The sequence below is a fragment of the Oncorhynchus nerka genome, linkage group LG27 (assembly GCF_034236695.1).
Source record: "Oncorhynchus nerka isolate Pitt River linkage group LG27, Oner_Uvic_2.0, whole genome shotgun sequence".
In the NCBI taxonomy this organism is placed as follows: Eukaryota; Metazoa; Chordata; class Actinopteri; order Salmoniformes; family Salmonidae; genus Oncorhynchus; species Oncorhynchus nerka.
Window position 1 is genome coordinate 59605215 of NC_088422.1, and position 25962 is coordinate 59631176.

The window sequence follows — 25962 nt, forward strand, 5'->3', positions numbered from 1 at the left end:
TTGATTGACAAGTTGATCAAGTTAGCTACCTCTGGAACAATTAAGTGAGCTAACTCTGGAACAGCTGGCGGTTCCTGCGGAGAGATTTGAGAAGCACTGACTGATTTAGTCGTGTTCTCAATTGACCCAATGCCATATGTGAGTCTTTAACAAGACACCCGCAATGTCCGTAGTCATATATAACATGTAATGGAACAACACAACACATTAGATAAACTGGAATGACACACCACTCATGGTTTCTGTGCGCAAACCACGCTCCAAAATATTCTGAGCCACCTCCTCTACATTGATATGATCACGAAAAAAGCAAATAAACCTTTTGTGAACTGTAATGAACCATTGAAGAACTCAAAGGGTTCTTTGAGTCATTATGGTTCCTTCCACATAGAACCATCATCCTTACAAAAGAACCCTTGAGGAACCCACATTTGTGTGTGTAGTTTATCTCCTCACATCCTCACACATTACTGTGTGTCAGTGAGTCAATGTCATAGCCTCTAGTGGCTGGGGAAACAGACATCTTACACATCTTTTTTTTAACCTCTACGGGATGGGTGTCCCTTAACCAGGACAGTTGTTGCTAACGTGCGCTAATGTGACTAGAATTATGTTGTATACAACAGCCAACTTTCCGGGACATAGACATGTCTTATGTGGGCAGAAAGCTTAAATTCGTATTAATCTAACTGCAGTGTCCAATTAACAGTAGCTATTATAGTGAAAAAATACCATGCTATTGTTTGAGAAGAGTGCACAACAACAACAAAAAATGTATCACGGCAACTGGTTTGATACATTCACCTCTGAAGGTAAATAATGTACTTACATCCGGTAATCTTGCTCTGATTTGTCACCACCGTGAGAGTCCCAGAGATAAAAATGTAGCATAGTTTTGTTTGATAAAATCAATTTTTATGTTCAAATGTAGGAACTGAGGTCTACAGTTTGACCCCACTGCTGTCTCTGGCTCCACACCCACCCCGCCCGGCCATCTAGATGTGTGAAAGTTAGTGTAAAAGCTAATGATCCATCATGTATGAAATTCCTGGGAGTGTGTAAACTTACATTTTTTATTACCTTATCATTTTTGTATGTTCTCTATAGTTACAGTGGCAAGAGAAAGTATGTGAAAACTTTGGAATTACCTGGATATCTGCATAAATTGGTCATAAAATTTGATCTTCATCGAAGTCACAACAATAGACAAACACAGTCTGTTTAAACTAATAACACACAAAAAAATATATACGTTTTCATGTCCTTATTGAACACACCGTGTAAACATTCACAGTGTTGAGTGGAAAAAGAATGTGAGCCAACCAAATGTTTTCTGTAGTTGCGGATCAGACCTACACAACGGCCAGGAGGAATTTTGGACTGTTCATCTTTACAAAACTGTTTCAGTTCAGCAATATTCTTAGGATGTCTGGTGTGAACCACTCTTGAGGTCATGCCACAGCATTTTAAATCGGGTTGAGGTCAGGACTCTGACTGGGCCACTCCAGAAGGTGTATGTTCTTCTGTTGAAGCCATTCTGTTGTTGATTTACTTCTGTGTTTTGGGTCGTTGTCCTGTTGCATCACCCAAATTCTGTTCTGTTCTGAGCTTCAATTGATGGACAGATAGCCTTACATTCTCCTGCAAAATGTCTTGATTCATTTTCCCGTCAATGAAAGCAAGCTGTCCAGGCCGTGAGGCAGCAAAGCAGCTCTAAACCAGGATGCTCCCTCCATCATACTTTACATTTGGGATGAGGTTTTGATGTTGGTGTGCTGTGCCTTTACTTCTCCACACATAGTGTTGTGTGTTCCTTCCAAACAAATCAACTTTACTTTAATCTGTCCACAGAATATTTTTCCAGAAGCGCTGTAGAACATCCAGGTGCACTTTTGCGAACTTCAAACGTGCAGCAATGTTTTTTTGGACAGCAGTGGCTTCTTCCGTGATGTCCTCCAATGAACACCATTCTTGTTTTGTGTTTTACATAAGTCTTTAGCTGACACTCTAGGATTCTTCTTAACCTCGTTGAGCTTTCTGCACTGTGCTCTTGCAGTCATCTTTGCAGGACGGCCACTCTATGGACTGATGAACATCAAGGCTTTTCTTAATCTTAGGTCTTCTGAGATCTCTTTTGTTCGAGGCATGGTTCACATAAGGCAATGCTTCCTGTTAATAGCTAACTCAAATTTTGAGTTTGTTTTTTATAGGGCAGTTCAAACCATCATCTCCAATCTCATCTCATTGATTGGACTCCAAGTTAGCTGACTCCTGACTCCAATTAGCCTAGGGGTTCACATACTTCCAACCTACAATGTGAATGTTTAAATTATGCATTCAATATAGACAAAAAAAAAATACAATAATTTGTGTGTTATTAGTTTAAGCACACTGTGATTGTCTATTGTTGTGACTTAGATGAAGATCATATCAAATTGTTTGACTGATTTATGCAGAAATCCAGGTCATTTCAAAGGGTTCACATACTTTTTCTTGCCACTGTATGTACTTGAAAATGTATCAATTGAACAAGTCGGCACATTTGGGCAAACTCCTGGCAGACTTGATACAAAATATTGTGCAGTAATGTAATTCTTCACTGGATCAGTCTGAAACTTTGCACACACACTGCTGCCATCGGGTGGCCAAAATCAAAATAACTCCTAGACTCCTATCTTGAAGTATAGCTTTTCTCTTGCATTTCAAATATAATGTTCATTCTTTTATCAGATCTAATGTGTTATATTCTCTGACATTAGTTTCACATTTCCATAACCTTCAAAGTGTTTCCTTTCAAGTGGTATTAAGAATATGCTTCAGGTCCTGAGCTACAGGCAGTAAGATTTGAGTATGGCATTTTGGGCGAAAATTTTTAAAAAAAAGGGTATGATCCTTAAGAGGTTTTTAACATAAGAGTTCTAAAGTAAAAAAGTATGAGCTCTTTCCTTTTTGTTGCCATTTCTTCATAACCGTTTAGTATCTGCTCGGATACTTTAGGACAGAATCTGAGTCAGTCAGGGTGCAACAGCATCAAAACAATGCTGATAGATGCACGATAATGTTAGCTTTCACTCAAAATGTGTTTTTAGCTTTCAGACGTTGCTAGTTGCTTGTTTGAGGAAATGTAAACAACCCCAAAACCCAATCAGCTTGAGATCCACTCGAAATTCATCACCGAACCTTGTGGGGGAAAACATGGTAAGCATTGTCGGAATGATGGACCCGGTGTGATCAAAGCACCATAGTTCCATCAGAGGATTCTACATCTGCAACCTCCTCTACAGCAGCAGCAGGAGCTACAGCCTCTACTGTAACTGCTTCTACAGCTCTCACTGACCCTTGGTCCTCACTATCCTTACCCCTACCTCTCCCGCCCCACAATCCCTCCAGGCTTCAGTACCCCTACAACGATAAATGTATACAACTCCCACTGCTGTTGCCATTATACCCCTACGGCACTAATGATGACACACACACACACACACAGCAGGGGGTGCTGAAGAGCAGCCTATAGTCCCTCGGGTGCAAAGTGGGTAGATGTGATAGAACTTCTCAAAAGTGAGTCCCAGAGGATTTAGAATGAAGGACCAAACAACATGTAACTTCTTCAATTCAACACATAACTATTTATTCTTTAAAGGGAAAAGAGTTGGAGACTAAAATAATTCAACTGAAATCTGAAGTGTGAATAAATGTGTGAATAAACTAATTATCATGGTTTTGGTTTTGTGACAAGTAGGTGCCAGTGCACACACACAGAGGGAATCTACAGTACATTATGTGCTATGTTTCCAGTATGTATAGAGTAATATCTGAGATATTACTTGACAACCAAAAATGCAACTTTGTAAAAAATCAATACTGTATTGCATGTTTAATTAAGTTGAGCCTGTTCTCTGATTACCAAAGTGTAAACATAGCAGCAGCTTCAGTCCTCACTTTAATCAGTTTTATTCTGACCTTTTTTTGTAAGAAATGGACAGAATCACCAGACTGCACAGTAAAAGCCCACTATAAACTGGAAGTTGGCAAGAGTGTTGAGGCCCAAGGCAGTTTTCAATCCTGGCAATATGAAAGCATATGGTTGAGCAAGGCGCACACTGCAAACGCTGCAAGTGTCTTCCATCATAGTGTGGGCTGATAGAATACAGTGTGGGAGAACTTGATGAGAGACCTCAAAACACTGGCAATGGACTGCCTCACAGAGCCACAGTGCAGATGGTTAGCACTATGCCTTACACAAGTGATAGAACCTACTGGGACGGTACAGTTGTCATGTTAATAGATGGGTGTATTGACTATAATTTTGCGATATAGTGAGTACATGGCAAACATCAACACAAAATAATCAACCAATACAAAATTGTTTTGGTCCAAGTCTAAGTTATAATGCCTGTATCCTCTAATAAACAGATAAAGCAAGGAATCAATAGACACACTCCTAAAAATGCACAATCAAATCAGAAGACAAAAGTAAATAAAAATGATTATCATATATTGCTTTTGTTCACAAAGACTCACTTAAAAATAAGATATAAGGAAGGACAGTATTTCTGTGAAATGTATTTGAAGAAAACCTGATTTGTTACAAGATACATCAAATAAAGTTGTTGTATCTTCAAAACACTCAAGATATATATAGTGGAAGCCTGGAAACTAGAAATGTTTATAAAACATATGTAAAGACATTTTCAAGAAATTCAGAATATAGCTGTAGATTTGCTTCTTTCATGGATGCCACTCTGGTACAGACATAGGATCTTAATTTGATCACCCTGTTGTAGGAGAACCTTCCTGCAATGCAGGTTTAAAATGTAGGTTTACAAATACTTTCTAAAGTTCGTAATTTCCACTTTAAAATTTCAGAAACATTTTTCAACCCCAACAAAAATGTCCATCAATTATAATCCACTCAAATATTCCCATTTCCTGTTGCTGCAGGATGATTTTTGTGTCGCAAATTGGCTCAAATCAAAGATCCTACAATTCTGTGCCACGACCAGAAGACAAATCTTTGATATGAATCGCCAACAAAATCCAAATAATCGGGTCAGGTAAGGAAAGGCAGCTTCGATCATCTTTTAATAATTGATTTTGTGGGTTAGACTTCCTGTCTAGACCCCATACAAGGGATCTATTGATTAGAAGCCATTGATAGAGACGTCTCCCCCCTGGGCACGTGTCTTGCGTGCCCGGTCAGTAATTTACCCATAGTTACTACAAGGTTTAGATAGCTGACTAGCAGTTGCCTGACGACTGAATTCGTCCGCTGCTCTATCGGCCGCTACATACTTCATTGCGGAGAAAAAAACGAATGTTCGTCTGCGTGGAGTTGCAATTGGTCGGAGCAATAAGGCTCGGTAGCCAGGCAAGGCTAGCGGCTAGACTAATGTATCTATAAAATCTTAGCTGACTTTGGCTAATTGAGTGACTGTCAGTGACTGACATAACAAGAGGGAAAACTGCTGATGCACTACCAAATGTTGATATTGCACGGTGTGTATTCTGCTATTCTAACCAACAGCAAGTTGAGACCCCGACTGACATCCTGGTTGGTGCCCCATAGCGCCCTCTTATATCGCTTATGACTAGAAATGGCGCTTATCAATTGTGTGTTTCCAGCTATATGCCTTAACGCCAAATAAATGGAAGAAATCTGGAAAAGACATGACGATTATCTTTTCCATTCATTTTGGATTGTGGTATATAGTTAGATATACACACCTGATGGTGTGGTGAATGGATTAATCCTGACATTACTTTTGACATCTGAAACCATCCAACAAACTTTGATTTTGGAGTGTAATGTCCATTTAATGGTCAACATTTTGTCAGTCTGTCAAATAATGTCTGTTAGTCTGTATCAATTCAGTTTCATACATAGGTTACCTTTGTCCAAGTGTTCTTTACTTCAACCTGCCTGCTATAAAGGAACCTTTGTTATTAGTTGGCCTATGCTGCCATCTAAGGATATATATATATTTACATATTTTTTTTCCAAACTAGAATACAAATCCTAAAGACCGGAATTGAGGCATTACAACACACACGTACGAACACGCACACACGTCTGTTGAAAGTCTACTTGTCATCTGCTGCCATCAGGTGGATTTCCCCTCCCAGTACTATCCAATTTGAGGTACTAGTTGTGTCAAAAGGCAACCGACAAAGATAAACAGATCTGAGCGTCCAAACCGAGGTCTCATATGGATTTGCTGTTTATATGTTAGGGAAAAGATCAGATATGTATCAGATATTCCAAATAATTGGCAAAAGACTGTGAATGCACCCAAATTGTACAAAAACAGCACCCTGATTAAAATGTAATATAATGGTGCAGCGGTCTAAGGCACTGCATCGCAGTATTGCGGCATCACTACAGCCTGGGGTTCGATCCCAGGCTGTGCCATTACTGGCAGTGACCGGGAGTCCCATAGGGACTTAACCCGGAAGACAGTGTCGTCTGGGTTAGGGGAGGGTTTGGACGGGGGGACTTTACTTGGCTCATCACACTCTAGCAACTCCTTGTGGCGGGCCGGGTGCCTGCAGGCTGACTTCAGTCATTCTACACATTGGTGCAGCTGACTTCCGGTTTAAGAGAGAGGATGTTAAGAAGTGCGTTTTGGTGGGTCATGATTCGGAGGATGCATGACTCGACCTTCGCCTCTCCCGAGTCCGTTGGGGAGTTGCAGTGATTAGACAAGATCGTAATCACCAAATTGGAGAGAAAAGGGGGTAAATAAATGGTTACGGTTAGGGTTTCAGTGAAACTCTCATGTTTAATGAGTGGGATTTCTTTGAATTGCACTGAATTCAATTCTACTTCCTGTCACTCAAATTGTACAAAAACAGCACCATGATTAAAATGTAATATAGTGGTGCAGCGGTCTAAGGCACTGCATCGCAGTATTGCAGCATCACTGCAGCCTGCGGGGTGGGGCCAATTCAATTCAAATTTCAATTAATGAGTTGAATCGGAGTCAATTACAAAATGTTGAATTAAGCCTAAGGCTGGTTTATGTTACTGTAGGGTATCGTCTGCCGCTAGCACATGGAACAGCTTTATTCTTGGAAAAGTGATATTTTGAAATAAAGCTAATCTTTTCAATTGAAGATATTTGGCAAAGGTAAGTGTTTGGAAACCTCAGAATCTGCTTTTTTTGATACTACACTGACCAAAAATATAAACGCAACATGTTGATCCCATGTTTCATGAGCTAAAATAAAAGATGCTAGAAATGTTACAAACGCACAAAAAGCTTCTCTCAATTGTTGTGCACAAAGTTGTTTACATCCCTGTAATGTGAGCATTTGTCATTTGCCAAGATAATCCATCTAGCTGACAGATGTGGCATTCCATGAAGCTAATTAAACAGCATGGTCATTACACAATTGCACCTTGTGCTGGTGACAATAAAAGGCCACTCTAAAATGTGCAGTTTTGTCACAACACAATGCCATAGATATCTCAAGTTTACAGGGAGTTTACAATTGGCAAGCCGACTGCAGGAATGTCCACCAGAGCTGTTGCCAGAAAATCTCATTTTAATTTCTCTACCTTAAGCCACCTCTAACGCCGTTTGAGACAATTTGGCAGTACGTCCAACCAGACTCACAATCAAAGAAAACATTTAACCACGCTAGCCCAGGACATACAAATCTGGCGTCTTCACCTGTGGAATTGTCTGAGACCAGACACCCAGACAACTGATGACACAATGGGTTTGCACAACCGAAGAATTTCTGCAAAAACTGTCAGAAGCCGTCTAAGGGAAGCTCATCTACATGCTCGTCGTCCTCACCAGGGTCTTGACCTGACTGCAGTTTGGCGTCGTAACCAACTTCAGTGGGCAAATGCTTACCTTCGATGAGTGGAGAAGTGTGCTCTTCACAAATGAATCTGTTTCAACTGTACCTGGAAGATAGCAAGTGTTTATGGCGTCGTGTTAGGGCGAGTGGTTTGCTGATGTCAACGTTATGAACAGAATGCCCCACGGTGGCGGTGGGGTTATGGGATGGACAGGCATAAGCTACGGACATCAAACACTACTGCATTTTATTGATGGCAATTTGAATGCACAGAGATTGCGTGACGAGATCCTGAGGCCCATTGTCGTGCCATTCATCAGCCGCCACCACCTCATGTTTCAGCATGATAATGGACAGGCCCATGTCACAAGGATCTGTACACAATTCCTGGAAGCTGGAAATGTCCCCGTTCTTTCATGGCCTCATACTCACCAGACAAGTCACCCATTGAGTATGTTTGGGATGCTCTGGATCGATGTGTACGCGTGTTCCAGTTCACGGCAATATCCAGCAACTTCACACAGACATTGAAGAAGAGTGGGACAACATTCCACAGGCCACAATCAACATCCTGATCAACTCTATGCGAAGAAGATGTGTCATGCTGCATGAGGCAAATGGTGGTCACACCAGATACTGACTGTTTTCTGATCCACACCCCTACCTCTTTTTAAAAAAAAAAAATGTATCTGTGACCAACAGATGCATATCTGTATGCATATCTGAAATCCATAGATTAGGGCCTAATTTATTTATTTAAATTGACTGATTTCCTTATATGAACTGTAACTCAGTAAAATCTGTGAAATTGTTGCATGTTGCATATATATTTTTTGTTCAATAGCACCCATAAGCTTGGTTTAGTCATCTTCTCCCTGGTATTCACAACTATCCATCTTTCCATGTGTATAAACATCAAATTAGTATAGCCAATATACAATACATTCCTTGCACCCCCCGCACATCAAAGCAACTATAGAAGTATTTTCTATTGCAGGTGCCCCTAATCGTAAAGGCTCGTATCAGGTTTCAGAAATAGGATCCTTTTAAATGCCCTAAACTGTGCTGAGTATATGGTTAACATGAATATTTGATGGGGCACCTTTAAGTTCCATGTTATCTTTTGTGTATATACAGTACCTCAGATAGTAGGTGTAGTTTGTGGCTTTCAAAGAATATACTTAAACATAAACATCTAACCAGGTAATGCTTTCTACTGCCTTAAATATCGATCTTGAGGAAAGATCAAATGTACCTGCCTCTTCTACTTTCGAAAATATACTCTCTGTGCACATCTTCAGAATGTTCATTTTATTCTCATGATACTGTAACAAATATTTACATTTTATTACTAGATGTTTTTGATATTTAGTTTGTTGTTCATGTCTCATCAAAATACAAACAGAATTGTAATACTCTTATTACGCTTGATTTTAATCTTATCCCCACAAATATTTATAGAATTACATTCTACAGTAGTTGCTAGGTCCATCTTCCGATCGAATGTGTCCAAGTCTCTTATCCAGGTATCCAGGTGTCCAAGTGTATCACTTTCCATAGAGCACTAACACAGCTATTCTAGAGAGGCACGCTGCCAAAACAACATGTTTCACTTTCCCCCTGTGAATACCCAAATCACAGACGCTGTTCAGAGCCCCAACCCATCCGGCTCAGTCAGGCAGGAAGTCCCTGAATGAGCTGAAGCTGAAGCTGCGGCCAGAGGGGCCAGGAGGATTGGAGTTGATCCTGGGGATCTTCTCCATCAGCTTGGAGACTGCTCTCCTGCGAAATGAGGCTGGGGAAGTGTCAAGTTGCTGGATCACATCTCCATAAAGAACACTAAAGACGGCCGCTGTCTCTTCCCATCCGTCACGCACTGAAATCTCGTGGAAGGGCAGTTTTAGGCCCTGTGACAGGCCTTCTCCATCCTCAGTACTCACCATTCGGTCAAACTCAAGGTCCTTCTTGTTGGCCACAATAACTATGGGAGGAGGCTCAGGGCTGCACTTGCGGGTGCCTGAAGAGGAGTGGATGTGATTGACGAGGAAACAGAGGCGCATGACCTCGTCAAAGCTACACCTGTCTGTTACAGAGTACACAATCACAAATCCATCTCCCCACTTTATCTTCTCTTCGATCAGCAGGGCATCTTCCTCCTTACAATAAATGTATATTTAGATATAGAACTGCAACAACAACACAAAAATCATATATCAATAAAAAACTATACACCGAGTACACCAAATATTAGGAACACCTTCCTTAATATAGAGTTGCACTCGCCCTCTCCCTTTTGCCCTCAGAACAGCCTCAACTCGTTGGGGTATGGACTCTACAAGGTGTTAAAAGCGTTCCACAGGGATGCTTCCCACAGTTGTGTCAAGTTGGCTGGATGTCCTTTGGATGGTGCACCATTCTTGATACACACAAAACTGTTGAGTATGACAAACCTAGCAGTATTGATGTTCTTGACACAAACAGGCGCGCCTGGCACCTACTACCATACTCCGTTCAAAGGCACTTAAATCTTTTGTCTTGCCCATTCACCCTCTGAATGGCACACATACACAATTCATGTCTCAAGACTTTAAAATAATCTGGTCATCCTATGTCATGGAGCAGGTGTTCTTAATGTTTTGTATACTCAGTGTATATGATTGAGTGGAATGTATTTGCAGAAATAATATGGCCAATTGACTGGTAACACATAGGTCTTCAAACTGCTGACCATGGTTGCATTATAATGAATACTCAGGATTCTGAATCTGGACAGAAACATGAGTGGTCAATGATGATTAGATAGAATTGTAGGCTATGTTAAAACAATTTAGATTGTTTCATAGGATGATTGCATAACTGTTAGGTTAAGCCAAGCACGCTCACCTGCCCTGCTGTGTCCAGTATTTCAAAGTGTACCACATCACCACCAATAGACATCTCATGTCTGTATATGGTCTCTGCAGAAAGACATGCCAATTGTTTGTCAAACTTGATAAGAGTGATCCATATTTATATTATATTAATTCTAATTATTTATTAATCCTTATTAATACACTAGGCTACACTGCGTCTTTACGCATGGCATGACATATCGGATTAAAGTCGACGCAATCCCTCTCCCTCTGAATACCTACCGAGCGTTGGGTCATACTCGCCAATGAATCTTCTAGTGATAAAGCGCACAGCCATTGCTGTAAAATACGAAATGAAATATGAGTTTTATGAAAATTACTTTTGATAGATATTACACGTGTGAAACTGAAGCAAGTCTGGAACTAGAGCACAAATCAGGATAATCTGATGATAACACATAACCTATGCTATAATATTTTCTACATCAATTATTGTTTCTATGCTAAAGTGGCTCTGTGCTTACCAGTTTTGCCAACAGCCGCTTGGCCCAATATCACTATCCTGACCGTTCTCGAAGACAAACTGCCTGTCCTTTTCAAAGTTCTTGATAGACCAAAATTGGTGGACATGGTTTCTTTATCCATTGGATGTTGTTAAATTAGTCATCAAATTCAACATGCAACCATAAAAAGTTTCCAATTCATATTCGATGCGTTCCCCGAGCTCTAAGAGATTGTACCAGCACCCACTCCTGAATAGCAACCTGGACTCAGGGGGTAGACGTAACATAGTAAACAAAAAGCCTGGCCCTCAAATTAGTATGATAAGTTATGTATGGTATGTATTAATTTGTAGATGTCCATTATCCATTTATTATGTTAGGTATTAGAATTCGTATGGTTAGCTAACCTTAACAATTTAACCTAACATACTAAGTAGTTGCTAATTAGCTAAAATGCTAATGTTGCTCGTGATGACATTCATACACGCAACATTTGGGTTACTAGACTGTCCACTCTGCCCAATCACCCTCCGAAGACAGTAACAACCGACCTTTCAATGAGGACTCAAATCTTTTGCCAGTTCACGTCATCTATTTGTGGGCCAATTCCTCTTTGCATTCACATTGCTATGTTTAGAAAGGAACCAAGATCTTTTTCCAACATGCACTCTGGGTTTTTACAAAGTGCAGGACAAGCCATTTTATCCAAATGTGTTCCCGGACAGCTAGATATAACTACTTAGATTTTAGAAGCTAATAGATTGCATTTAGTTAAAAAATGAGACAATTATAATCAGAAGATACTATTAACATGTACATTTGATTGGTAACATAATACATAGCAATAGAGTAACTACAGAATAATGCTGTCATTGAAAATTGTACACCCAAGGTGGGCTACTGCCCTTTTAAGAGCTAGAATAGATTGCCTACCCTATGGTGTGATTTTCACCAAATATGTTGTCTTCTCACATTATTCAATCTCCAAAATCAATAAACAGCTTATGAAGCTCTCTTAGCCTATAGACCACATATAGTTTTTTTTTTCTATCTCAACAAAAATTAAAAACAAAAAAGTCCTTGACAATCGCTAGTCAATATCCAAAAACAGCAGTTTTTCCCCACGAACATGCACATCCTCATCTTCTCTTTTGTGACACCAACGTGAGGGTTTATGGCAGGGAAAACAGTGTTGCAGTAGTCTAGTGTGTGGTGCGGGAATAATGACAAGCGAATTTGGGGAGCTTGGCATTCATTGTCCTAAAAAAATGGAACCAGACCCAAAATTCAAGCAAAGCGAAGTCAGACCACCTCTCGAGATGGTCTCAGTTCGGATCTCTTCGGGGCTCTTTTGAGGGGTCTGAGTTCTTTTGGAGTGTTCACACTGCACAAAACAAAATTAAACAAACCACATTGAGTTCACAAAAACTGTCTGAAAGGGACCAAGTGTGAAAACGTTGTCTCAGATTTTCGTTGACTATATTATGTCTAGTCTATGAGACCAGGCTAGAATACCTCAAGGTTTCCTTCTTTTCTGTCTTCAAGCTAGGTTTCTCAACTCCGCAACATATCATATGGCTATTTGTCATATAGGCGAGAAACTGTGCCTGAATTTCACCTATTTCATAACAGATTCATAAATAATTGACCTATGACAGATTGTTGTAGATGTACAATATAAGCACATCTGCCTACATAAAAAAAGGTAAATTTACAAAGAGTAACTTTAAAGTTACCAAATGTTGTGTATAAATAAGTTTTCCCATTATATTTTCATACTGAGCACGTGTTCTCAATTTCAGTGCCACATTCACTGACCAAACGTTTATTTACAATTCAAAACATATAGCATCATGTCAATCTGGGAGCAACTTCAATTGTGTTGGTCCGAAGCACTGTCTGTGGTTGTACAATAACTGAAAAAGGAAAAGACAATAGTTAGTCTTGCAGCAGCCACACTTATGTAGAATTATTCTGAAAAACACACTGTCAGGTTATTCATATTGCTTTCACAGAATTTACTTCAGAGGATGAATATCCTTTAGAATATTTGAACATATAATTCATGAAAAATGCAAGACCTCAAGTGTGCCTCTCTTTTCTGTTGTGATATCCTGGGTCATTTCCGCTCTCTGGAGAAATTTAATGTTCCTGTTTACTCCAAGAAAACAATATCAAATTATACTTGACCAGTAATTGGCATGTGTGGACAGAGGAATTTAGGTCATTCATTGAATCTAAAAAAAAAAATTATGATCTAGTGATCACCCAACTATGTATCCCTTAATTAAAAAGTGTGTAGTGTACCCATTCATACAGTGGTTTCCTTTTCTACTAGCTACCCTTTCCTTTCCCACACTAAAACTCTTGCAGCTTTTACACACTTGTTCATGCTGACAATTCTCCCTGGGAAATTATATTTGACGTTTACATTAGAGTGTTGTTATTTAGATTGTTTCCCAATTAAATTAAAATACCCTTCATAGGAATATTATGGGAATAAAGGAATAATGTTGTGCTAGCTTAGATTTGTACACTACACAGTTTAAGATATTATTTTAACCTCATTGCTAAAATATAAAGAAAAACAATCAACATGTAAAAAAAAAAAATATGTATATATATATATATACTTTTTTTCTTCTGGTATCTGTGTCTTTTCCAGAACCGCATGTGAACTTTGGGCCATGTTTGGGTTTTGAATGTATGCAGTAAGGCGTAGAATATACTGCACTTTTTTGTTGTTGTCATATTCATGTCATATTCATATTCTAACAGCCATTTCCCCTCCTCTATTCACATGTAGTCGTGATTTGGTCAGAGTAGAGGCAACTGTCATTGAGAAGTTGAGTGTCCATTTTGCAAGTCGACAATGGAAAGTGACAAATGAGGACCTGGTCCTCATTGAAAACCACATTAGACTTGAGAAGGTCTGTGTGCTTTATATTGTTATTACTATTTGGAAAGGACGTCTGTGGTACATAACTGCTGGGGAACATGAGCCGAAATTGCGTTATTTTGATTATATCATATTTTGGGTGGGTGAAGGTGTTCTCTTTAAATAACTTGAAATCAGACATCACACAGTAAGAATTGTAATCTAGAATCAATATGGAGTATGAAGTAATAATTTTAAATTATGAAGTTGAGTGGATTTACTGTACCTTGATGGTAATTTGATGATCTGAGAACTTTGATGACGTGCTAGGGCAGGACACAGAAGTCCTGAACGACAGCTCTTCAATTACTCATTTCCCTCAGAGATTGATCCTATTCATTCATCTCTGAAATACACGCTTGTTGTGTAACTACTCACTGGATAAAAATTACTTACACACCAAGATTATGCTCAATACATTCAATTGCGACCAATTTTATACAGATGAGACGCATTAATGAAAGCTGCTGATTTCCTTTTGCCTTTTGATTTCAACACAAGTCATCAAGCTTCTCATATGTAATGGTTAGCTAATGTGCACATTTAGCTTGCTCTATTTCAGAGATAATACACTGCACGAATAATTCGACCAGTTTAGATTTGTGGACATACGGGTAAATGACCTACCCATTTGATTAAGAACAAGAATTTGAATATGTGCTTGTAATCTCCAACACGCTCTCAGCATCTCCAGATATCCATTCCTCAAAGTCAGCGCCATATTGCCAGTGAATGGTGGGCGTTACAGTCATTACATTCCCCAGATAACTGTCAAGTAAATTAAGTTCCATAAAAAACTATTGCTATTAGGAAATTAAAGATGCATTATACATAAATCGCTTCGCCATTTGCTGGTTGCTAAAATTCTAATAGTCGCCTAATTTCATGTTGTGACAAAACAAGCAAGAGTAGTATGGAGATGTATTGTACGGTCTAAACCGCTGTGAAATATATTTTCCATAACCAAAAATATTTGTATTTTTAGCTGTTTGAAGCTGGTGTACAAAACCGAAAGAAAAAGACCAAAAAATGAATGAAAGAATAGGAAGCATTTCAATAGCGCACATAGAACAGGGCTACTGGTTTCAATGAGATATATAACGCACATTTCTATGTGCATTTGGTCTGTCGCCCCAAAAATGACATAGTGCAGCTTTAAGAACCAACATTTCACTTTTTTGTTGTTGCAAAACAAGTATTGAATACATAAATGCAGTGGAAGGCAGAAATAGGTGTGAATGAATGAGAAATATGCTGCCACATACCTAAAAAAATAACATATATCATTAATAAGACGCCAGCCACTCAAGTCATAGACTGTTCTCTCTGCTACCGCACAGCAAACGGTACAGATGCATCAAGTCTGGAACCAACAGGAACCTGAACAGCTTCTACCACCAAGCTATAAGACTGCTAAATAGTTAACCAATAGCTAACTGGCCCTTTATGCTCTAATCTCTTTAAACTCATCACATACGCTGCTGTTACAGTCTTACAGGTACTTTATCTCTACCTATATGTACATATCTACCTCAATGAACTTTGTACCCCTGCACATCTACTCTGTACTGGTACGCTGTGTATATATAGCAAAGTTATCATTTAATTTTTTACCATTTCTATTTTTCTTTCATTGTTGGGAAGGTCCTGTAAGTAAGCATTTCACTGTTAGTCTCCCCTATTGTTTACAAAGCATGTGACAAATATTTGATTTGATGAAGACTTTTTATTCCAAAATAAATACATTTAAAAAACTATATTTTTGAAGGTTCCCATGAGGACTTTTCCCAGCCTCAACACTTTGGCAAAAGCAAACAGAACAGCGTCTGTAGACACCTCTGTGGCAAAGCAACAGCTCAATTTTTTAGAGGGGGGATACCAGTACTGTAGGTCAAAATAATGAAAGTCACAGTGGAGTGCCAAAACACAGAGTTGGCTAGGAATTGTGTATTTAGGGTTTAATATTACTGTATTGAATGACCATTTCCTTGTCAAGATTGTGGGATATCTTTTAATTTTTTTATATACATTGGCAGAGAAATGTATAACTAACAGAAGCAGACTCCAGTGCTGCCTGCAACCTTTGAAATACAGGTCCATAGTCTTCGTTTTGCTTGCTCCAACCTGTCCCTTAACGTTTGTGGGTTGGTGAGAAAGACAAACACGTCTGGTCATTTTCAGCACCAGAGCCCATGCTTCCCAAATTGTCTAGTCAGGCCTCTCTCTAGGTTTTCCAATGGTAATCATAATGGAGGCTATACTCATGCCACATAAGGCAGTCAGACTCCCAGCAGGAGAATGGGCCTATCCTAGGCCTAAATTGAAAAGGTTTCCTGCTTTTACAAATTGCAGTAAATCAAAGACACCAGTAGGAGTCATCATGTAAAGAAATTAGCTAAACTTGCAGTTCAGGCTCTCAAGAGATCTGTAAACTGTGTTCCCCTACTATGAAATGTACTTTGACGCAAGCAAAAATATGTTCAGGAAATGTACCTTTTCTAGTTGACTCGGATATTTCAACACATTATGCCTTCACATTTTCTTCAGAGAAAAGGGCAAATAGTCAGAGACAATTTTAATATGAATTTTTAAAATGTTTAATTGTACATAAACAAACCAATCAACCAAATAGGGATCACAATTTTGGCTCACAAAATGACTGCTTATTGAGTGTGCACTTAGCTTCACGCCTGTGGAGACCGTGTTATCCTTAATCCAAAACATTTAAGACAATATCGAACTGAAATTATTTTAAAAAGCAACTGTTTTGGCCATGTAATAAATTCAGCAATGTCTATGCCTCACAGCAAAATCACAACATTGTAAAACAAAACAAATATAAAGAAAAACATTTAATTGAATTCAACTAAAGGAGACTTCACAGAAATGCATTATTTTATCAATTAATATTACAGCTGTACAGACTAAGGTTTGATCATGTGGCAACTAAGCTCTACATGGTTGAACTTCTTTTAATTTCAATGTCACATTGTGAAATATAATAACTTTGTTCAAGTAGAAAAGGCAAAAACTGTACAAACCAAATTTTAAATAGAAAATCAGTCACTTTGTACCAATAATAATGCTAAAAATATCCAACAGGTTTCTTTTTTAGGATCACATTTAAACTCAGACCTAGCAGCTGACAAATCTGGAAATACAAATCTATCACAATGTTAAAATGAAATGAGCCCAGTCAATCCAATTAGTCTTTTTTCTGCAGGTCGATTAATTTTAGGAGATCCCATCCAACACATTTTATGTTGAACAATGGGAGATCAATAACGATCAATTAACGGTGAAATTAATTAAAGGGTAGTTCCGAGTACAGAACACGTGACAGTTCTATGATGTGGGAAGAGGTTCCATTTCTAAGACCCAACCCTGGTTTGAGAAGAGGGCCCTGATCTTAACCAACAGGGATGGAGCCATGTTTTAACAACTGCAAAGACAATGGTTTGTATAGATATGGACCACTTAAATGATGACAGTAGAAGGGATTCATTTTGCCCAAGTAAAGCAAATTGATGAGGTTAATGCACAATGACACACACATAACACGGCAAAAGTTATCAGACAAAATCATAAGGTCAGATAAAGCATCACTTCACACGCTACAGACTGTGCCAATTCAATACATCTATATTAAAAGACAAGGTATGCTAATAAAACCTGTGCTCTCTGGGAGTAAAATACAAAGTTTATCAGGACCTGCATGAAAAGGTAGTGTTTAGCCTTTATTATGAGACAAAAACAAATCACTGAAAACACTCCCAACCCAACATAATTAATCCTGAAGTAGCTACAAATAAACTTTTAAGGGCACATGCTTTATAACCTGGTTTTAATGCATGAGATCTTTGATTTTGTTGTTTGACCTAGTTTGGGGACTACTTGTACAGAAAAATCTAAATCTTTCCAACACCTAACTTCACCTCAAATCCTAATTTAAAATATGGGTCCCTAAAATGAGACTAAAACACACACATGAAAACCTACGAGGTACAACCCACCACATTAACGTTGAAAAAGAAACCAACCCCTACTTTTTGTTGCCCAGATCTTAACTTCAGTGGGTAACGTGTAAGAGATAAATGTGTCCAACAGCATCGTTTGGCATTCGTTTATTCATCTTTTTTTCTTTCTATAAACAAAACTCAATCACATTTTGCTGAGGATTACAGTGCAGTTACAAAAACGTGCATGCTAAATATATATTTAACTGTGAAAAGAAAATAAATTCTGCTAATTTAGTATATTTTATTATTCAGACTAAGGATGATTTCCACACAAAAGGAAATTAAAACATTATGTGCCTGTGATGACTTCACACACTGAAAGACAAAAACGGTGATTCAAGTGTATATCGTTGTCACTCAAAAGAAACTCCCAAAAAATTACCATCATGCCAACTAGCCTAGCACAAAATTACAAAGTCATCCCCAGTTCAGCAAAATGTGACCAAAGACTATACACACACAGAAGTCGTTTCTATAAATTGATTGGTTGTTTTCAGACACAAAACAAAAACGTAGGTTGGGGGCGCTAGGAAGACCGCTCAAAATATAATGAAAAAAATCAATGAGTTTACCATCAAGGTAAAAATTAAACAAAACAAAATTAAACAGATTTGGAAAAATCGAGTGGTTATGTCAGTAAATTCTAGAAAAATAGATTCTCTTTTTTGCTTAAAACAATACTCATGTAGCTTTATACATTGATTTTCTTGGCAGTCTTTCTAGCGCACCCTACTGGCAGCACAAAAGACAAGAGAGAACCCCCCCCAGTAAATGTCAAACGGTCAAAAAGGTGAACATTTCAAGCGTCAGAGAGGTGCAGAGGACAACGAACTGGACGATGAACTTTTGACGTCACATCAACATGCTAGGCAAACGATGAACAAACGGGCACGAAGATATCTAGAATAAAACAAAACAGGGAGACAAACCTAGGTTAAAGCAACAACAGAAAAAGGAGAGGGAAGAAAAAAGAAAATCATGAATGATTATCTTTGCATGGGGAAGGGAGGGGGTCACTACCAGATACACAATCTAAACACAGAACATTTCATGTGAGACAGAAGAGGTGAAAGGGTGAGAGGACGGAGGGGGAACACAAGCAACATGCGAACAGAGAATTGAGGTGAGAACTTACAGGACACAACACCGAGACACCACACTGACTGCCTACTACTGTACAGTCAACATTTGTGACTTAGTATTACATTTGAGGATTTTTAATAAAGTAGTCAAATAAAAATGAAAATAAATAAATGATCAGTAGTATTCCAATTTCAGAAAATAATCCTCCCAAGGGGTTTAGTGCCGTCTGTCCCAATTTGCTTTTATAATTTCCTGATTGTAAAAATGGCAATTTTTTTGATATTCATTGCTTGTAATGAGTCACCTGGGTTATGAGCCAGCAATATTAGATGAAGTGTGTTTTGATAGAATGATCTATGAGAGCTGATTGTCAACTAATCTCAATTTACATTTCTCTTTGGATTTTGTGCTTTATCTATTCATAATTCCATCATATGCAATGCAGCTTACATGCAATGCAACTTACATCCACAGCAAAACAGCGAAGTACAGTATCTGGCAAGGAGGTACCTTTTTAAATAAGAGGCAGTTTGTCAATTCAATACAGAAAGGGTAAGTAAAGACAGCGCAAACAAACTTCAGACATTTTATATAACAAATTAGTAAAAAAGTTTAACCTATAAAACTTTAAGACTACATTAGTCTGTTTCACTTTGTAAACAAAACAGCTTTTCTGTGAGTGTTTGGCATCTTCTCATGTTACCTCTACCATAATCTGCTGCTATTCTTAAGGATTCGTCTTCTGTACACTTACTCAAAATTATGCCTTGCATACGAAACTTAAATGTATGAGATGTACAGCAAAGTTGGTTTAGTTCATATACAACAACTATGAACAACTATGTGCTCCCATCAGTTGAGATTCAGTCTTTGGACTTATTTTAATGGCAGCAAATACCCTTGACTTAACCCTGCTTAAGCCTATTTTCTCAGTTGTTATTGTTATGCACATGGATAATAATAGTTAAATAGGCACACATCTATTCTTAAAATGTAAGGGGGCTACTGTTTCGAAATCTTTAGCAGCTCTGGCAAATCCTACTCATTGACAGTTCTATACAAAATTGCCACTTGTTGCACATTAACAATAAACACTTGAATAGGGCTACACAGGTCAGTAGTTTAACCCTCACATATTTAAATGTAGTAACCAACGTCACATTAGGATTCTACAAAATACTGTTGAAGATTCTTGAAAACGATCATTTAAATTCAGAGAAATAATGTAGGCAATAAATAGTTCCCGACACTCCGGAGAAGTATAAAACCCCTATAAAAATAGAAAAGGCATAATAGTTTTGTAATATACATCTGGACAATTGTTTATTTTCCATTTCCATAAAAACACTTCATAAGATAATGGAAGTCTAAGAAACTGATTACTGCGTTTGTTGTAGTGATAAACATCTATTTAACGTCACCAATCATGAAATGCTAGCGTTTTTAGTCAATAATAAATACACAAAAGGGAATAAAAATCTGCAGGGAAGCCAGTATTTTGAGTGAGTAGTCTCATCTAACCAGCTCAGAGGTAGAGCAGACTACTTAAAACTGCGGATGACGAATAATGACAAAACATTTGGGTTAACACCGAGGATAAATAATAATAAAATAAATTATAATATCTAGAGCATTATTTTTACATCAGTAATTAGTAGAGACGATTGGATAATTTAGGATGAATCTGTCAAAATGGTCCGGTGTTGCACTTTTTTTGAACATCTTTTCTAGAACACTCACTATTGCTGCAAGCTTAAAATGCCAAGTGATATTCCATTTAGTGTTAGAAGTAGGACTGATGACCTACTTGAACTGACAGCTAAAAACAGAAAGGAAATAGATTGAATGGGAATATTCTAAATGGGGCGGAATGCTCGTTTAAAGTACAAGATCATGACAGAATAGAGACAAAGTTATTGCCACTCTTAAAAGTCCTGTGAAGGGCAGCATTAGACAGAAGGCCAAATTTACACATCTGACAGGTGGGGAATAAAATGACTTAAGCCAGATGACACCATAGTGGCCGTGTTCATTAAAACTTAAAAGTAGGACCCAATTATACCTCCCTTCACATACATTCAGCACAGTATCTGTTAAATGATGCAGGACCCCATATTCTCTATCAGATATCCAATTGAAAAAAAAGGGTGAAGTATTTCAGATAAACTACTATACATGCCTGAAGCAAGGGAGTGGCGTTGTGACATTGTCTTGAGACAAATCAAGAGGTTGGCAAGTTAAATATCTCACAAAACCATCCAAGGCAATACTGCTGACGTCTTACAAATCAATTCATTCAGAGTTGTAAAAAAGTATATTTTGCGCCAAAATATAATGTTGAGGAAAGAAATTCAAGCTTCTTGTTGGTTGTTGAATAAATAAACAAACAAACAAAAATATAAATAATAAGTAAAAGCCTACTGTATGCATTGTATTCCTGGTAGAGCATCACAAATAAACTTCAGGCAACTTATACAAAAAAATAAAAAATAGAAAAGGTCTCGTCTGCTGGAGTGAAGTCAGATCTTGCGTACATGTAGATAATTGATCATTTCAGTTGGCAAACAGCTATTGTTTTCTTGCCATTATCCGGTGCATGGTCTGTCCATCCTCATTTCAAAAAGGCAGTTTTCTGGAAGGCTCCGCATGACGCTCAGTGTCCTAATGTACTGTATCAGTTTACGAATGCAACCATGTGGATGGTTTGGTTATGATGGGATTCATTTAAAGTGGGGCCAGGAGGCATGGGGCAGGATAAGGTGGTGGTGGGTACAGGAGTAAAAAATTAAGGGGATATTTTGGCAACTGGCTGTCATTCTGCAACATCATTATGACTTAAAACTTTTACACAGAAAACTAATGACCACCTTAACTTAAAAAAAATACAATTATGTTTAAAAACAAACTACTTCAAAACCAAAACAGAATGTAAGTGTCCAGTTTCAGTTGAGCAAAATATACGTATCATTTTGCATGTTTTTTGTTTTGTTTTCTGCTTGCGTTTGTTAATACAGAGAATAAAAAGGATTGACCCCAGCAAAGTGGTCATCTTGTCATGCGTAAAGGGAGAGGGAAGAATGAGGAGAGGGGTAGGGGTTTGCAGCAGCGTTTTAGTTTCTTATTTCACACACTCCACTTACCAGAAAAAAAACATTTCCTAACCAAGTCCAATTGAGAGATAAAGCGCTCAGTATGGCTTGCTGTCATTTTTGGATCGCTTCAGCTGCACCTTTAGTCGCTTCATACCAATTTGGAAACCGTTCATCGACTGAATGGCGGCCTGAGATGAGACTGGATTGTCGTAACTCACAAAGCCTGTAAGAGAATCCAGGTAAAAGTCACATGCAAGATACAAATCAATCCTTGCCTTCACAATAAGAACACACTATGTACACAGCCTTACTAGTGATGTGCTGTTTCCCCCATCCTTCAGCTTACCAAAACACTTGCTGAGGTTGGTCTGCTTGTCAATGAACACCTTAGCGGAAATAACGTTGCCAAAGGGCATGAACATCTGGAGCAGGTCCTGGTCTCCAAACTCCTGGGGGAGGTGGTATATGAACAAGTTGGCTCCCTCAGGGCCTTAAGAGAGCAGGAAATAATTTATTAAAACATCTGACACCACAAGATGACAATGGATACAACTAAGCCAGAGGCAAACATTTTGTTTTTGACAGATTAATAGCATTTCAAAATGTTAGCCGAGGAGCCTTTTGATACGGATTTCTGCTCATTTTAAAATGACATTTTCAACAACTAGTACTGTGAAAACATTTCAGAGTGTTGCAATTAATTCTTACCCGTGCTCCGACTGTCACTTGCTGTAGCAGCATATTTAAAACAAGACAGAACCCTCAGCAGGTGACAATACATATTTTCACCAATATGCCACACTAAGGTCACATCACAAATGATTGATCCTAAACTCTTAATATCCCTTGACCTAGTACTACATTCAAACATCAATCACAGCGTAGCATGTGATCCCTGTAGAGCAAACATTTGAGTTAACACAAATCTCCCCATCCCCACTCCAACAAATCAAATCAAATGTATTTATATAGCCCTTCGTACATCAGCTGATATCTCAAAGTGCTGTACAGAAACCCAGCTTAAAACCCCAAACAGCAAGCAATGCAGGTGTAGAAGCACGGTGGCTAGGAAAAACTCCCTAGAAAGGCCAAAACCTAGGAAGAAACCTAGAGAGGAACCAGGCTATGTGGGGTGGCCAGTCCTCTTCTGGCTGTGCCGGGTGGAGATTATAACAGAACATGGCCAAAATTTTCAAATGTAACCCTTTTATGCCCCTACTTGCCTTCCTTCTGGCTCCCTGCAGCACTGACACTCTGTTGGGAGAGCAGGCTTTGGTTGTAGAGGCTGGGGAGGGCAGCAGCAGCGTACTGCTGGATCCCGGAGTAGGCCTGGGTAAGGGCTTCCATGGTGCTACCAGTTCCGTTCGACATGCCCCCGCTGCCTAGACCACCGTTCAGGGCTGCCATCCCTAGACACAGGAGCTCTGTTACAAGATTAGGGCTAGAATACCTTGAATATGTATCATGCACTATTCACATTTGAGATAATATATTTGTTGTAAATTAATTCATACAAATAGATGTTTGAGTCTGCTAACCTGCAAGTGAGCCCATGTTGAGGCCGGCTCCAGCCCCTGCGGCCAACGACTGCAGCGCCCCTAAAGAGGCCATGGGGTTCACGGAGTTGTTGTTACAGGAGGTGGGTGACGATCCTGCTGTGGAGATGAGTCAACCCCAAAACAATTAATCACCTAGAGGAAAACTCTGCTAAGTAGGACTTCAAAGTCTTAATTCACAGACCAGGGAACAGAATGAACGCAGAGACAAGGGATGGGGAAGGCAACAGGAGGAAAAGTTCATGAGAAACAACAGTGTTTTACAGAGGCATCCGTGGAACGAGGTTAAAGATGCATACAGGTGATGGGGTGAGAGATAAGAAGTGTGACCAACCCTTGTAGGTGTCCCATGATGAGTGTGCTTGCTGTCCAGTACCCGTACCTGAGCTGGTGAGCACACTGAGGGGACTGCTAGAGGTGGTGAGAGCGCTGCTGCCCGTGGCCTGTGTGGCGCTGGCCGCCGCTGCCAGAGCAGCCAAGTTCTGCATGGCATTCAGCCCTGAGACACATGCATAATCGGCACTTAATACGGGCCATGGAACCTAGATCTCGCTTAGGTCAATATATAGGCTACACCGAGTCGAAACTAGGATCATGCAATCACTGTTTTTGTTTTACAGCATGTGAAGCTTAAAGCAGAGAGTTGCGGGTACCTTTCCAACACAATCTGAAAATGGGTGAGATGGGAGGCAAAAGTACAAACTTAGCAGCCCACACAATCAACACAACAAGAGCACTGGCCAAAACACACAGAAAGCAGATACCCCACAGATCACTGCATTGTTGTAAGTCAAGAAGGGGATAATGAGCTAACTTTGGTAAACATTTTGAACCAACTTGGATGAAGTTTCAATATGAAGTTAAAGCAGGCTTTGTAAAATATTGAATAATTGTAGCTTGCCCCATGACATACCCCGTGGTTATCATATTGGAATGAAAAACATTAAATAGCTCCGTTTTTGCCTTGATGAATTCGATCAGTAGCCACTCACTGCAGCAGACACACTGCTAGAAACCAGATTTTAAAAAACACCAGTTTGTGTGTTCGTGTTTACGTCTGGAGTTTCCTGGTGGCAGCGCGTTTCAACTCAAAATGGGATTAATATATGAGAAGCAGGATTTTTTAACATGTTCCCTCACCACTGCTTGACACAAACACACCACACTGAACAGATTACTTGGGAGGTCAGGCATGCAGGGAATGATGCACGTAGCAGTATCAATAACGCACATCTTCACCAGGCACATTACTGATGGCAGTTGGATGAGGAGGAAAATACATTCAGCATGCGGGTGTAAGAATGGAAAGCGGGGAGAAGGAAGAGAGGTAGGAAATGTCTTTGTTTTTACCTGACATACCAGACATGGGGTGAAGGTTGTTGAGGGTATTCCCAGAGGTGGCAGACTGTTGGAGGAGCTGTAAATAAAGCTAGACATTACACCAAAACAGAGAATACAAAGGGTCAGGACTGCATCCAGGACTGTGCTTTCAGGAAAGAAATAGAAGAGAGAGACAGAGTGGGGAAAGAAAGGTAAAGTGGGTCAGGAGGACAGATGAAGCGTAAAAGGACAGGAAAGAGCGGAGGTGTCCGTGTTGGTGATGAAGAGAGAAAGAATCACAGAGAAAAGAGGTGAAAAAAAACATGACGCTGAGAAACACTGAGTGGGATGAAATGGGAATTAAAGAGGAAGGCAAGACGAAGAAGAAAAAGAAGAGGTTGGAAGATATTCACAGCACACCCATGGAGCAGCACTAACAGCATTGTAGAAAGCTCTGCCGTCTATATTGGAAAGGCCACATAATTGGAGGGTCAGAATTAGAGAAGCCAATTGAAAACATATCAGGTCTTTAGATGAGACTAGATGGCCATCCAACATAGAGAACTGGCAACGATGCAAATATAAATCTAACATCCTTCAAGAAACACAGCAAACCAAATATAAGGAAGGAGGGGAGGGAGGGGTGGAGCTGGCAGAAAATGGGTCTCCATCTAACCTGTCAGATTAAGGAAATGGCCCAAAAACTTAAACAAAAGCATGAGATAAATGTGTCTACTCCCTAAGGTCAGGGGGAATACTTACGAGGACAAACTAACAACGTTCAATCCAT

The 25962-nt window shown here is 39.2% G+C and overlaps 2 protein-coding genes across 40 annotated transcripts in view; both read right to left on the reverse strand.

Moving 5' to 3' along the window:
* Nucleotides 1-9099: 9099 nt before the first annotated feature.
* On the reverse strand, nt 9100-14837 carry LOC115112063 (ras-related and estrogen-regulated growth inhibitor-like). Of its 5 annotated transcripts, none has more exons than XM_029638779.2 (7): nt 14730-14837; nt 14329-14448; nt 13246-13296; nt 11186-13080; nt 10944-11000; nt 10693-10766; nt 9100-9965 (listed from the first exon to the last, which is right to left on the reverse strand). In XM_029638779.2, the coding sequence occupies exons 4-7, from the start codon at nt 11304-11306 to the stop codon at nt 9480-9482; spliced, it is 738 nt and encodes a 245-aa protein (XP_029494639.1). In that variant the 5' UTR covers nt 11307-13080; nt 13246-13296; nt 14329-14448; nt 14730-14837; the 3' UTR covers nt 9100-9479. The 5 variants fall into 5 exon arrangements, with proteins under 5 accessions (XP_029494639.1, XP_029494638.1, XP_029494640.1 ...); XM_029638778.2 differs by having other exon boundaries at nt 13246-13315; XM_029638780.2 differs by lacking the exon at nt 14329-14448 and having other exon boundaries at nt 13246-13315.
* A 1846-nt stretch (nt 14838-16683) lies between these two features.
* LOC115112064 (CUGBP Elav-like family member 1) overlaps nt 16684-25962 on the reverse strand; it is a 55174-nt gene continuing 45895 nt past the window's right edge. For 9 of the 35 annotated variants that reach the window (XM_029638786.2, XM_029638800.2, XM_029638785.2 and 6 more), the window contains 6 exons: nt 25203-25281; nt 24187-24351; nt 23835-23951; nt 23520-23720; nt 22643-22786; nt 16684-22519 (listed from right to left, as the gene is read on the reverse strand). In XM_029638786.2, the coding sequence (XP_029494646.1) occupies nt 22392-22519; nt 22643-22786; nt 23520-23720; nt 23835-23951; nt 24187-24351; nt 25203-25281 (834 nt within the window). In that variant the 3' untranslated portion in view covers nt 16684-22391. The remainder of the gene's footprint in view (nt 22520-22642; nt 22787-23519; nt 23721-23834; nt 23952-24186; nt 24352-25202; nt 25282-25962) is intronic. The other 26 variants (XM_065011836.1, XM_065011841.1, XM_065011835.1 and 23 more) reach the window with 22 other exon arrangements.

Coding starts and splice junctions, on each gene's coding strand:
- LOC115112063 (XM_029638782.2), bottom strand. CDS start 11,306: ATGGATAAAGAAACCATGTCCACCAATTTTGGTCTATCAAGAACTTTG. Junction 10,767..10,943: donor CGAGTATGACCCAACGCTCG/GTAGGTATTCAG, acceptor GTCTTTCTGCAG/AGACCATATACAGACATGAG. Junction 9,966..10,692: donor TACTGGACACAGCAGGGCAG/GTGAGCGTGCTT, acceptor ATTTATTGTAAG/GAGGAAGATGCCCTGCTGAT.